This window comes from Anarhichas minor, unplaced genomic scaffold (assembly GCF_050575085.1).
Source record: "Anarhichas minor isolate MPS153535 unplaced genomic scaffold, ASM5057508v1 ptg000003l, whole genome shotgun sequence".
In the NCBI taxonomy this organism is placed as follows: domain Eukaryota; kingdom Metazoa; phylum Chordata; class Actinopteri; order Perciformes; family Anarhichadidae; genus Anarhichas; species Anarhichas minor.
Genome location: NW_027466449.1, coordinates 10,582,149 through 10,595,072, shown reverse-complemented (window position 1 = coordinate 10,595,072; position 12,924 = coordinate 10,582,149). Strand labels below are relative to the sequence as shown.

The 12,924-nt window shown below is 40.8% G+C and overlaps 2 protein-coding genes across 2 annotated transcripts in view; both read right to left on the bottom strand.

Moving 5' to 3' along the window:
* Positions 1 to 1,895: 1,895 nt before the first annotated feature.
* Positions 1,896 to 8,316, bottom strand: LOC142960607 (vasopressin V2 receptor-like). The gene is made up of 7 exons (XM_076102530.1): positions 8,232 to 8,316; positions 5,619 to 5,896; positions 4,919 to 5,164; positions 4,197 to 4,343; positions 3,800 to 4,097; positions 3,466 to 3,684; positions 1,896 to 2,759 (listed from the first exon to the last, which is right to left on the bottom strand). The coding sequence occupies exons 1-7, from the start codon at positions 8,314 to 8,316 to the stop codon at positions 2,575 to 2,577; spliced, it is 1,458 nt and encodes a 485-aa protein (XP_075958645.1). The 3' UTR covers positions 1,896 to 2,574.
* A 2,958-nt stretch (positions 8,317 to 11,274) lies between these two features.
* The window catches only part of LOC142955960 (isocitrate dehydrogenase [NAD] subunit gamma, mitochondrial-like), a 7,655-nt gene continuing 6,005 nt past the window's right edge, over positions 11,275 to 12,924 (bottom strand). The window contains exons 10-12 of the mRNA XM_076097231.1: positions 12,668 to 12,814; positions 11,936 to 12,091; positions 11,275 to 11,837 (exon numbers count right to left, since the gene is read on the bottom strand). Coding sequence (XP_075953346.1) covers positions 11,736 to 11,837; positions 11,936 to 12,091; positions 12,668 to 12,814 — 405 coding nt within the window. The 3' untranslated portion in view covers positions 11,275 to 11,735. The remainder of the gene's footprint in view (positions 11,838 to 11,935; positions 12,092 to 12,667; positions 12,815 to 12,924) is intronic.

Here is a 12,924-nt window from a genome sequence, read left to right as displayed (position 1 = left end):
AGTATTGGATTTTGAATTGTTGAGTGAATGAAAGGAGGGAGAGCGAGAGAGCAGACAGTTTAAACTGGAGCCAGATTTCATCATTTAATTTGTTTTCAAATGATCAAACAGGGCTCACAGTTTGTCTCTGGACTGAACAGAATGTGTCATATCAGATCTGTAATGTTTTTAGCTCCGCTTCTGCATTGATCAGTGAGTGAGTTTACTGCGAACAAGTTGAGTTCAGACTGAAGGGAACAGAAGACACGAGACCTCTTCAGCCCGAATAGACTTATTTTCATTTTGGGGGAAATAAATACACGTTTTGAATAATTCACAATTTGGTATATGAGTTTTAACTTCTTTTTTTAATTCCTCTAAATATTGCTTGGTGGAGAATGTTTAAATGGATAGTTTGGATAGTCAGTCAGTGTGTAGATGTCAGGAGTAGCAGCACGGGAGCAAAGTGATGCTGTGGACGGGGCAGCAGTCAAAACGATTTTAGCCGCCTAAAAAAAACAACAAATCAATCGGTTTAAGTGTACGCTATAGTTGGAATATTTTCCCCGCTTAACCTTGCTGTCAGACAGGCCTGTCCGACGGGGAACTGAAGCTGTGAAATCCATCTTTGTGTAATTTTAGCAGGCAGACCTCGGTAGTTGCCGGTCTAGCGCTGCCTTCTTCTGTCATTTAGTTTGTGTTCTAGTGTGACTTCAGTGTTGAAGGTTCAGTTTGGATTCACACAATAGCACAAACAAACTAATATCTTTATCTGGTATCACGCCTTCAGTCCCCCATCAGAAAGGGCTGTCTGACAGCACGGTATATAAAATCTATAAATATAGCGTACTCTTAAACTGATATTATATTTTTAGGTGTCTATAATACACTGACTATGGCTAAGTAGCTTATACAACCCCACTTTAAACAAAACTGAACTGTAATTATTACTAAACATTTTGTTTACAACTTTGAAAATAAGTAATAATTTTGAAGGATGTTTATAACTTTGATGTTGTTGTTGTTTCACTACAGACTTAGACGGTTAGGATGGGGATGAATATTTTTTTCTTTTTGTCAACAAATCCCACAAAGAGACTAAAACCAATAATTAATTGATTCTACTCACAAGTATTGTCTGTGTATCAATGCCTGGTGTATTTAATATTGTTTATTTTGAGTCCCACATACACTGCTCTGTTCTCACTAATGTGTATTCATTTGCTGAAGAAAATGGTCCCAAACTAATGCACTATATTACTTAAAACTCCCCAGCTGTTTAGGGAGATATGTGGTTATTTGTAAGCTGTTTTAATGAATTTACAGAACCACAGACAGGAAGAGGAAACTAGACAGAGAGATGGACTAACATAGGATTTGTTAACAATAACAAAAATATCGAATATAACCAGCTTTATCTTTTATAATCTGAAAAAAATGTAAATTGTTCAAATGAAAGATACAACAGTTATGTCTCTGTAATGGAACACTTCTTTATTTTGTATTAACTTTTACATTCAAGTGGGAATACAAATGTGTTACAGGGTGCACGTTTACACTGAGTGCTTCCTGTTCCTGCCTGTGTGAACAAGGTTTTGGTCATTTCACTGACCAAATATGAGCGTTCGTTTTAAAACCAATTCATTACAAATTCTAATATTGTGAAATATACTGTTATTCATCAGGCAAATTGGATTTACACTGGTTCAAAATTGACGTAAACCTTTAGTTATTTTGCCTTTGATCAAACTATTTGAAAAGGAAGGTAACACTTTCAAAGACTGAAACTAAATCATTTCATTGAAATATGTGAATGCTAACGTTTTCCACAGGGTTTTTTTTGTGGCAGTTTTCTTTTATGTGTATGTATGAATTGTTTTAATGACTGTTGAGAGAGTGAATAAACTTTTTTTTTAAACATTTTCTTTTATTTATTTTCTGTTGAAAAAAAAAAAATGAAGAAAATTGATTTTATTTCTTTCAGTCAAGTGTGGAGAAATCACCCAAACACTTGCTTTTACAAGAATTACACTTTATAAAACATATTGCCGCAGTTTTCATCTAAACTACTGGTTGTAGGAATATAGTTTAACGCTGTGGGGAAAACAATATGATTAGCCGTGTTCGACATACTTCTTGCCCAGTGAGCAGCCGGTTAGCTTAGTTTAGTAAACTGGAAACAGCTGGCCCTGTCCAAAAGGAGCTGGTGTGTAGCACCTCTAATGGACACATTATAACTTGTTTCTTTCATTTCTATAAAAGAAACTCAGTTAAAAAATGAGAAGTTGTGATTTTACGTGGGTTTGTCAACTATTTTTTTTTTTTTTTTTTTAGATAAAAGCAGAAACTAGACTAGAGTCTCTGCTGGCTGCTTGTCAGGTACACAACCTTCCAAATGGAGAAATGTCTTTCCACACTTTGATTTTATTGCGGATTAGTATAACGTGACACATGAGATACAACTTGTGAACTTTAGAGGTGCTGGGAGGTGGATTGTATCCTCCACACCACGCTATCTCGCCTGGACAAGAAAGGGAGCTGCTGTTCATAGACTATAGTTCCTTCCGGGCCGACTGTGTTGATGGTGTGTATTGTTCAGTTGTTGGAGGTGTGTGTGGTGGTGGAGTCGTTGGGTAGCGAGCCCCGGCGCTGTGAGTGAGTGCGACAGAGCAGCAGCAGGCGGAGCTCCGGAGAGACGCTGCTGGAGAAGGCGGAGTAGATCCAGGGGTTGGTGCAGGAGTTCAGACTGGCCAGCAGCATCAGCAAGGTGAACACCACACCTGCACATGCACACACACACACACACACACACACAGGAAGAGGTTTGGACATGCCTGATCAGATTCAGTGATAGAGGAAGTAGTCCAACGCTTTAAAAAGTACCATTTCCAAACTGCAAAATACTAGATTACTACTTAAAAGTACAAAAGTATTATCAGGAAAATTGAAATAAAGTGCAAAAGTTAAAGTACTCAATGCAGAGAGATGGCCCCTGTGAGTATACAATGTATGCAGAAGTCAGTGTTTGAAATTATGAAGAGTAAGACTTGTATGAAGATGCTGTGCAAATAAAAATAATGTAGTTTAGAATCTGACTTAGTAACTCCTACATTCCTACACAGTTTTTTACGATTGCTAACTAGCGTTGACCTACAGGTATACTTGAGCTACTTTTTCTGAACTCTATACAAACACGAACTATCAAAATACAGCAAACCCGACTCAATATGAAATTGTTCTTTTTAAAATACCGACACATTTTCTATTCAAGAGGAACGTTTAATCAATCCTAGCATAACGCGTTTCAAAGTACTAACTAACACAAAACTGCATTACTTTTCATGTTTCAGTTCCACACCTGCATACAACAGACACTTCGTATGTGAGGACAGAACTTTGTGTTAAAAGGAAAAGTTCCAAACTGGTATGAAACCTTAGCCAACGCAATTGTAAATACTGTAACATGTTTGGTGGGAAAAGTGCTACCATTCTGAGGTGGGTTGGGGTCCCAGGCGGCCCACAGCTGGACGCTGAAGAAAGGGGCCCAGCAGAGCGAGTACACGAGCACTATGACCAGCGTCATCCTCACTGTCTTGGACATGGCCGCTGATACCTCTCCACCGCGGGCCGGGGGGGCTTTGGGCGGGGGGCAGCAGACAGCAGAGGGCGCTACAGGGCCCGGCAGCACATCGGGCTGCAGCTCAGCTGACAGGAAAACAGGAAACGGGCACAACACAAGATGCGGATGCATGAACCGAGAAGGGTTAAAACGTCTGCCACAATAGAACAGAATAACTTCGGCAGTCTGTGTGGATCTCACCTGGGTGAACAGCAGTGCAGGTGTGAATATCACAATGTGACACCATGCTGTTGGACCTGAGTGGACCAATGGGCGGGTGCTGATAGATGGATCCGGGGTCAAAGCTGGTGTCACTCCCGGGGTTGTTCAACTTGAGTGGAGAAACATACGGGGAGAGACTGGACCGCCCTCTGCTGCCTCCTCCTCCTCCTCCTCCTCCTCTCTGGCTGTCCCGTCTGGATGGAGGGAAGGAGGCGGGGGACAGGCGGCGCTCTGACTTCAGGTACAGATTGTTGTGGATCTCCATGAAGATTCGCACCTGAGGGAAAATGAGACGTTTAGTGATGTTGAGCTGTATTAAAATCATCATCGGTGTCTACAAATAAATTCTGTCCTGGTCCGGTCCGTCCACCTCTACCTGGCAGACGGTGATGATGAGGACCGGGAGGATGAAGACAGCCAGGGTCATCCAGGTCACGTATGCTTTGAGGCCCCAGGACTCGGCAAAGTTGCCCCAACACTCGTAGACACCTGGAGCCACTTCTGATTGGGAGAAGATGAAAACCTGGAGGGGTAAAGAGGTTGTGTGGGCCGCCATCTTACTTTGAGGGAACTAAATCTAAAGTGTTTTTACAAAAGTATACAGAGAAGAAAACTATGATGCAGAATTATTTATTTATTTTAAACAAAATTTCTATTCGATTTTTTTGACAGCCCTGCTGTCCAAATTGCACCAACTTCGACACTGCATGTGCTTGAGGCCCCAGCATGGTATGAAAGGTCTTCAGACACACACACACACACACACACACAGGTACAGACGGAGATTCCTAGCTTTATATTTCGATTAATATTCAAGGACAATCACAATATTAAACTACAGCAACAATCGAACCCTCGGTTAGCCTTAAAAGCCTTAACACAGATTGTCTGTGTCTCTCTTCCTGTGTCTCCCTACCTGTGTCTCCCAACTTTTGTCTCCCTACCTGTGTCTCCCTACCTGTGTCTCCCTTCTTGTGTCTCCCTACCTGTGTCTCCCTACCTGTGTCTCCCTTCTTGTGTCTCCCTACCTGTGTCTCCCTACCTGTGTCTCCCTTCTTGTGTCTCCCTACCTGTGTCTCCCTTCTTGTATCTCCCTACCTGTGGCAGGCTGAGCAGCAGCGACAGACCCCAGGCCAGCAGTATGAAGCTGTTCCAGCGTTGGGTGGCCCCGCTGCGGTGCGCCAGCAGGGGCCAGCAGATGGCGTAATGTCGGTCCACCGTCATGGCTACAATCATGTAGGAGGAGCCGAACATCCCGAGGACCTGCAGGTATTTCACCAGGCGACACAGGATGTCCGGGCCAGGAAAGCTGCCTTTAGCGTCCCACACCAGCTGGGGCAACACCTCAGAGAGGGAGAAGAGGGGGAGGAAGGGTGGAGTGAGATGATGTGTGTGTGTGTGTGTGTGTGTGTGTGAGAGAGAGAGTGTTACCTGCAATTAGGGCAGTCATGTTATCAGTTTTTTTATTTTATTAGACTTCACGATTATTGTGGCCAAAACAATTCACAATAACGATATTATCGCGATATCTAGTGAACATTTTAAAATTATGATAATAATTTGTCAAATTCATCCATAAGTTTGTTTATTATGCGTTTTGTCTGTTTATTGGCAAATTAATTACTCACAAAATACGATTATAGGAAGGTTGGAGAGCGTCTGTAACCATAACTGTATATAAAAAAAGTATTTCAAAGGCGCTGGATATTGTTTAACAATATTTTCACATGTTTATTATTAACATGATATCAGTATTTCATTTTTAAACATCACTGCCGGTATATTGCGACTCTAATACCTGGAACAGTGCCACCACCAGGTCGGCCACACAGAGGTTGAGCATGAACTGGTGCAGCGGGTTGTTGTGGTGTCGTCTCTGCCTCAGCAACACTACCAGCACCAGCCCGTTACCGAGCAGCGCCATCACCAAGATGACCGTCAGCACCACGACCTCGGCCACAGCCAGAAGAGCATCGCGCTCCCAGTCTGTGACATTCGTACCCGCGGGGGTCACAGAGACCGCTGACCAGCCGGTGGACGGGTGTGAGTCTGTTACCGTTGAGACCGACGTGTTGGCTGGGAGAGGAGGAGAGATGCATGTCAGAAAAGGAGAGTAATAGGACTGTCCTCACTTAAGACAGAACTTCATTATGATCCTCAAGGAAATGGGATTGTAGTGTGCAGGTGCCAGATGGTAAGCACGCATCCAAGAGGAAGTAAGAATGCAACAATGTGAAAATACTCAATTACAAGAAAAACACACACATTTCTGCTACACAAATCTAGATTCATTTTCTAGGCTTGTCTCCAATTTGACCTCTTCAGAAACATGACAAGGAGCCACAACCGGGTCACGAGCTCAAAAGTTTGGGAAACATTGGTTTAGTATTACATGTTATAAGCATATCATATGTTGTTTTTTCTATGTAATCTTTAGCTTCAAAGTAACCAGTGATTATTATCTGTCGGATGAATGTAGTCGAGTAAAAAGTTCAATATGTACCTCCGAATTGCAGTGAAGTAAAAGTATAAATCTACAATAAATGTAAATAATTACTTCTAAATTGCACTGAAGTACATACTTTAGTAAATGTACTTTGTTACTTTCCACCACTGCCTATTTATTTATTGTGTGATAGTTCACCCAATTAGTGAATGAAATAGACATGAGCGTTATTCGGTTCACAGTCTGTTTATAACCAGTCCACTCTGTATGTGTATAGCTGCTTGTTTGTGGTCAGATCTGGTACCACGTCCACTTTATATGACCTCATGCTGCCTGTATACATCCCACACACACACACACACACACACACACACACAGCTGAAGTTAAGAGGGATGTATGTGCCGGGTCAAGAATGCGTGAGCACATTAATTGTAAAATAATGAGAGGTGAAACATGTTTACATCAGCAGCGCCTTCATACACTGTTACAGTTGAACACACACACAATCGCAGAGGCATGCAGAGAGGGCCCCTCATCTAGGACTATTTACTGAGTGCAAAGGTGCAGGCTCTAATAAGATCACAGCTGCTCCACTAATCTCCAGTGATCAACGTTACTAACTGACAGTAAGGGGTTTCTACAAAACTGCACGTTCTACAAAACCCGAAAAAAAAACAAGTGCAAAGAAAAACAAACGTAGGGACAAGCACTTTTCTTAAGTAAAATGTTTTGGTACTTTTACTTTCATATTTCCATTTAATGCAACAAGGGAAATAAAGTAATTTTTAATCCCTTACGTTTATCTTAAAGCTGTAGCAGTTGCATATGATAAGACAGTCGTGTCTCCTAAAAATGACATTACACACAATTAAACTGCACTGTGAATTACATTTTGATGGAAATGTATTTTGTCGTGGATTACGTTTACTTATCACAAATATGTTTCAAACGAGTCTGCGGAAGTCTATATGTATAGGGAGAGGGTTGGATGATGAATGGATCAAAGAACACAGGACTTTCACGCAGGACAACGCTGTTTGTGTCCTGTGTGAATCAAAAGAAAATCAAAGTTAAATTAATTGTGGCCTCCTATGTTTTTTCAAATGACCATGAGCTGTTAGTTAAGTTCCAGCAAAGAGACATTTCCCTCTAAACTTTTCACATGGATTCATTTTAAACAATATGTGTGATGCTTAAAGGTTAAATCATCCGATATGTCCCAGAAGAGAGGTAAAGATTGGAGAAAAGTCCAAAATATGAATATAAATTTGAATATATTTTTTTTACATTTTACTGCAGGGCGAGTACTTTTACTGTGTTAAATATACTGCCGCTAAATACAAGACTGGAAACTGTTAGTACACATTATACACACAGTAGTAAAACATTGTTGTTTACAAAATGGCAAACCTCTAAATGTGTAATGATACGTATATTTTCCTTTAAAAAAATAAAAGCTTTTAGTGGCACCTTTAGAGTGTAGACATTTCAGTTTGAAGGTATGAAACGTATTACTTTCATAGCTGTCCATACAGCCCTGGATAACACTTAAAAACGGTACGCAGGTGCTTAAAAAGAATCTACTTCAGCCCATAAAGCTGATCCTCATTTCACCTGAGTCACTGGTTTTCTGAGTCTGTTGATGTCTTTTGGCTAATGTTAATCCAATTAGAGCACTGGACACCTGCTGCTTAATACTTGTTTTTCTTTTCACAAAACAAAAAGCTCAAATCAATCCTCTCTGAGTATTTATCTTTACCGGTCTTGTCTAGATTATTCCTCTCAGAAATGATCTTCTGTCAACTTTAACAGATTCATTCTCACTCTAAACACGAAAATAAACATCCATCTGTCACCTCTACAGCCTCATTAAAAGTAACAGACACTTTTTTTGTGCCAATTTTAATTTCCCATTTCAGCAGAAAACAGAGAGGAGGAAGCACAAGCAAACATAGACGACTCACTCATCTCGTCCTCGCCCTCAGCGTCCCGTGAAGCATCTGTAGGATCCAGCACAACCTGATCTGCTGTTGCACACACTAAGCGCATCCATGCTGTGTTTCCCTCTTGCTTATTACTCCGAGGGTGACCTCTGCCAACTCACGCTGCTGACTCCTGTCTCCCCATCTCCTCCCTTCTTCCTCCCTCCTCTTTTTAACACATCTCTCCCGCTCCTCGCCTCTCTTGGATTTAAAGCAGGAGTCAAATGAGGAGGGGGGGTCCTCGGTGGGTTGATCAAAGCACATGATGCCCAGGCTGCAGCGGTGAATTAATGTAATTTCCTGCTGATTGTTTAGATATAAACCACGTTGCCGTTGGCCCTGCTTTGATCCACATTCAGTGCCGGACAGAAGTGCACACAAGCTCCGTGTACCATCAGATCAAATGAGATTTCTGTTATTAGCCTCCCAGAATGATCAAAGACCTTTCATACAAACATACAACTGATACGTGTGATTTTTCAGATAGAGAGGGAGGAGAGACGGCGTCAGATGTTGTGACAGATGGGATGTTAGGTTCATGGAGAGAAATGAGAAGGAAGCAACAAGAGAGTTGCCCTTTTCTCACCCCTGCTCCTTGGTTTTTCCTCCCCCCCCCCTCTGTCTCCTGCATTCCACCTCTCTTTCTGCAGTAATCTGTTTGCCTACCCCAATTGCTCCCTCATTGGGAGAAGCCTCTAATTACCGAGGGGCCCGCCGAGTGACTTTAAACATACACACAATAACATGAACACACACTAACATACGAGGCTGCTCAAGCTTTTCATATTTTGATATTATTATGAAACTGAAGTCTTATGTTTGTGGAAAGCTCTGTAGGTGGGCTTTAACTCCAGTAGAGATGTGTTTCCCCAGAATTGTTTCTGAAAATATAGAAACACAACAGTATCATGAAAAAGTTTGTTATTGTCTAACAAATCTCATGAAAAGTCTAAAACCGACAAAGTGTCAGTGCGTCTCTGACTCGATGGCACGTTGGCTCCTCCTGAAGAAGTGAATCTAGTAAATAATGCATTTGTTCTTTTCAGCAGTGGATTAACATAAATTGCAGAATACCTTCATTTGGGTTGTATTACAGTAAACTCACTTGGTATTTTTTCAAAAGAAATGTGAGATTTATCTTTTTTATCTGCCTTCTGTGTGGGGTAATCCCACTTTTTCAACTCTTAAATTTTGTTTTTTGCCATTCATTTCATTCTTCCTGTTGGATTTATTCAGTACTAGAAGAAGTTTTCATAAATTTTGCTTGAATTATAATACCACTATTACTACTAATAATAATAATAATAACAATAGGTTTATTTATATAGAACCTTTGAAGAGCAGATGTCACAAAGTGCTTCATAGATATCAAGCTGAAAGCATGGAAGAAACTAAACAGAAGCAATTCTAAATGAATGGGTCTTAAACTGCTTTTTAAAAGTGTACACAGCGTCCATTAATCTTAATTCCAATGAGAGACAGTTTAGGAGCTACCACCTCAAAAGCACAGTCTCCTTTCTTCTTGATCTTGGCGCCAAGAACAACCAACAAACCCTGATCTGAGGACCTCAGAGACCTGCTGCTGATGTAGAGCTGCAGTAGCTCTTTAATGTAGGCGGGTGTCTGACCATGCACGGCTCTAAACGGGATCACAAGTATTAAGAACTGAATTCTAAATTTAACGGGAAGTCAGTGTAAAGAAAACTAAATGAGAGTCACATGAATGTTGCAATGTTCCTCAGCTGGTAGAAACAGGAGCAAGACAAACAGTTTGCACTCAGTTTGCACAATGAAAGAGCAGACTGCTCCTTTACAGCACAGCAGATAGCTGACACCTGTGAGGGAGTGGATGTTGCACAGCAGAAGAGAGGGAGATAATTGCTGACACCTTGAGAGAGAAGACAGACACATTGTAGGGAAGAGTGGCATGACTTAGAAGTGAGTGTTAATCCATTTAGATTCTCATCTATTGAGTCATAGCACGGTTTTAGTGGAGTTAAAAATCCCTGAATTAGGACAATGAACCTTAAACATTAACCTAGACGTATGGGCAGAAATATGTGTCACTAAAAACCGCATGTGAGTTGTTTATATTTGAATTGCTCATCTTGAATAATTGCAATAAAAACTGAATTTTAATTGCATAATTTGAATATATATTTTTTTAACTTGAATAAGTACATTACTCCTTCACAGAATAGGTTTTTGCGTCACATTCTTAATCAGAACTAAACTAGAATAAATGTAATTATCACCTTATTCACCTTATTATGCAATAATCTGCAAAAGATCTTAAACTTTCACTCTCTACCGTCTCAAAGGGTTTCAAATCTCTAAGAAGGATATATCCATTTTTTTCTATTTCTACACTTCATTGTATTATCTATTTTACTTTATTATCTTCTCCAAAGCATGTTTATTATCCTGTTTTTTTACTTTTAGCTTTCATACATTGTTGTTTTTATTTTGAGCAATTTTTTGGTCTTTTGAGGTTAAATAAAAATATGGTGTAAACAGTACAGCAATCTGACGGTTTTAAAGGTTGTGTAGTGTGAACTTGGCTTAACGTGTTGGGTTAGTCCTCTTTGTTTAGCTCAACACAACAGCTTCTGCCTTCAAATTGTGTTCCATGTATATCAATTATCAGAGAAAAAAAGTCGACAGCTTGGCTGCGGCCAAATAGTTGTCATCGTGGAGATTTTTGTTCTTAGAAGTCTGTTAAGTTTACGATCATACTTGAAACAACCTAACCTTAACAGGTAATGTTCAAGTGTTCTTTCAGCTAATACACTCGAACTGATTTTGAAAGGCAGGTAAATATTTTAACAATAAACATCAGTTTTCAGCGGTCACATTCTGGAACTTGTGTGGAGCACAACTACTACTCTTAAAACATTTCACTCAGTCACAACAAACTGAATGTAGGGATTACACAAGACAATGTGGCCTCCCTGTGGCCGAGACAAGCCAATGCTGCATGCATTAATATACGTTTGTATCTGCACAGACAATTCAGAAAACAAACTACGGGGACGTGGGTTTTATTAGCTCGACTAACTTTATGAATGCCCAATACATTCAGTAAGACGTCGGTGTTTCAGTAGACAGTGTTTGGTTGGAAAATAAGTTAAATGCATGAAGAATATCTGATTTCACATCATAATTAATACATAAAACCAACTTCTAAACATGGAAATGATTGGGTGTAACAGAAAACAGGTGTAGCATTGTGTATGGTTTCATACAGTAAACAGTATGATGGTCGGTTCAGGTAAAGTATAGATGCACAAAGTGCTCAAACAACTTCAAAAAACCGTCGGGAGATGAGGAAACTCTACTAAGACAACAACCATTGCATTCCATGTCAGAATTACTGTCCAAACACTTGCTTTTGTTAATAGGAAATTGCATAGAAGACTAAAGAGAGGCACACTATTATACACACTCTGAAGTGTGAGAGAGTTTACACATGAATGTGTGTTTGTTCTAGATGCTCAGAGTCAGGGGCCCGGTGCTCTGAACAGCATTCATGACGGACTGGACCACTTCTGAGGTGGAGCCCTGGCCTCCCAGGTCAGCGGTGTGCAGCTGGAGGACAAAGAGAGCAATGTGAGCAGAATATTCTCTATTCATTTTTTGGGTAACTTGCCATCAGTCAGATGTTGAAGCGTGTGATGTGATTGTACCTGAGTCTCAGTGACGGTGAAGATGATGGCTCTGCGGATCATGCTGGCGTAGGCATGGAGCTTCAGGTGGTCCAGCAGCAGGCAGGAGGCCAGCAGCATGGCCGTGGGGTTGGCTGTGTTGCTGTTAGCAATGCTCTTCCCGGTGTTCCTGGTGCCCTGCACATAGAGGAACATGTTGCATATATAGATGGAAGAACGTGTAAGGATGTGGTTAACATCCGATTATTTACAATGTCACTGCAGTGCTGAAATACTTATTTTTTGAAAATACTTTGCACTCATTTAAGTTTGAAGACGTTTGTAGAAGTAAGAGTAATAGATTTTCTTATCATATGTATTTTTGCATTTAATAAACAATGGATCAAATGTAGAATGTGAAAGAACCCTCATCTTCATTTTAGTGTCTTTAAGCTCATAGTTTACCCGGGCAATGACATAATTGTTTTGGTTCTCTCTCTCACCATTCGTCGAGTCGTTTCCAGCTGCAGCAAAACTGATAAACCCATTGTAAGATAAACCCATTGTACACTACCGGCCCAGCACCGAATTACAGACAGACACAGTAAGAGACTAGCTGGTGAACATAGTGGAGCATTTAGCAGCTTAAGAGCCAGATATTTCCCTCATGAGTTGTTTGGTGGAGACCAGAACTTAAAGGAGAGTGAATATTGTATCGTCTCTGTAATTTATTTCTTGGCCTTTCGATTTCCAGTTTGATGTGAATCCTCTCACCGTCTCAAACACGGCATAGTCCTCTCCATAGTTGGCTCCAGGCACCAGGCCGGGTCCACCAACGAGCCCAGCACACACATTGCTCACGATGTTGCCATACAGATTGGGCATGACCATCACATCGAACTGCTGGGGCCGGGAAACCAGCTAACACACACAAATCAAACATAATCTCAGAATATTGTTACATTTTTGCCGAAAGAAGTTCTTCAACTATGAATAAGGCGGCCAGCATGAGACTGGGCTCAAACGTGTGA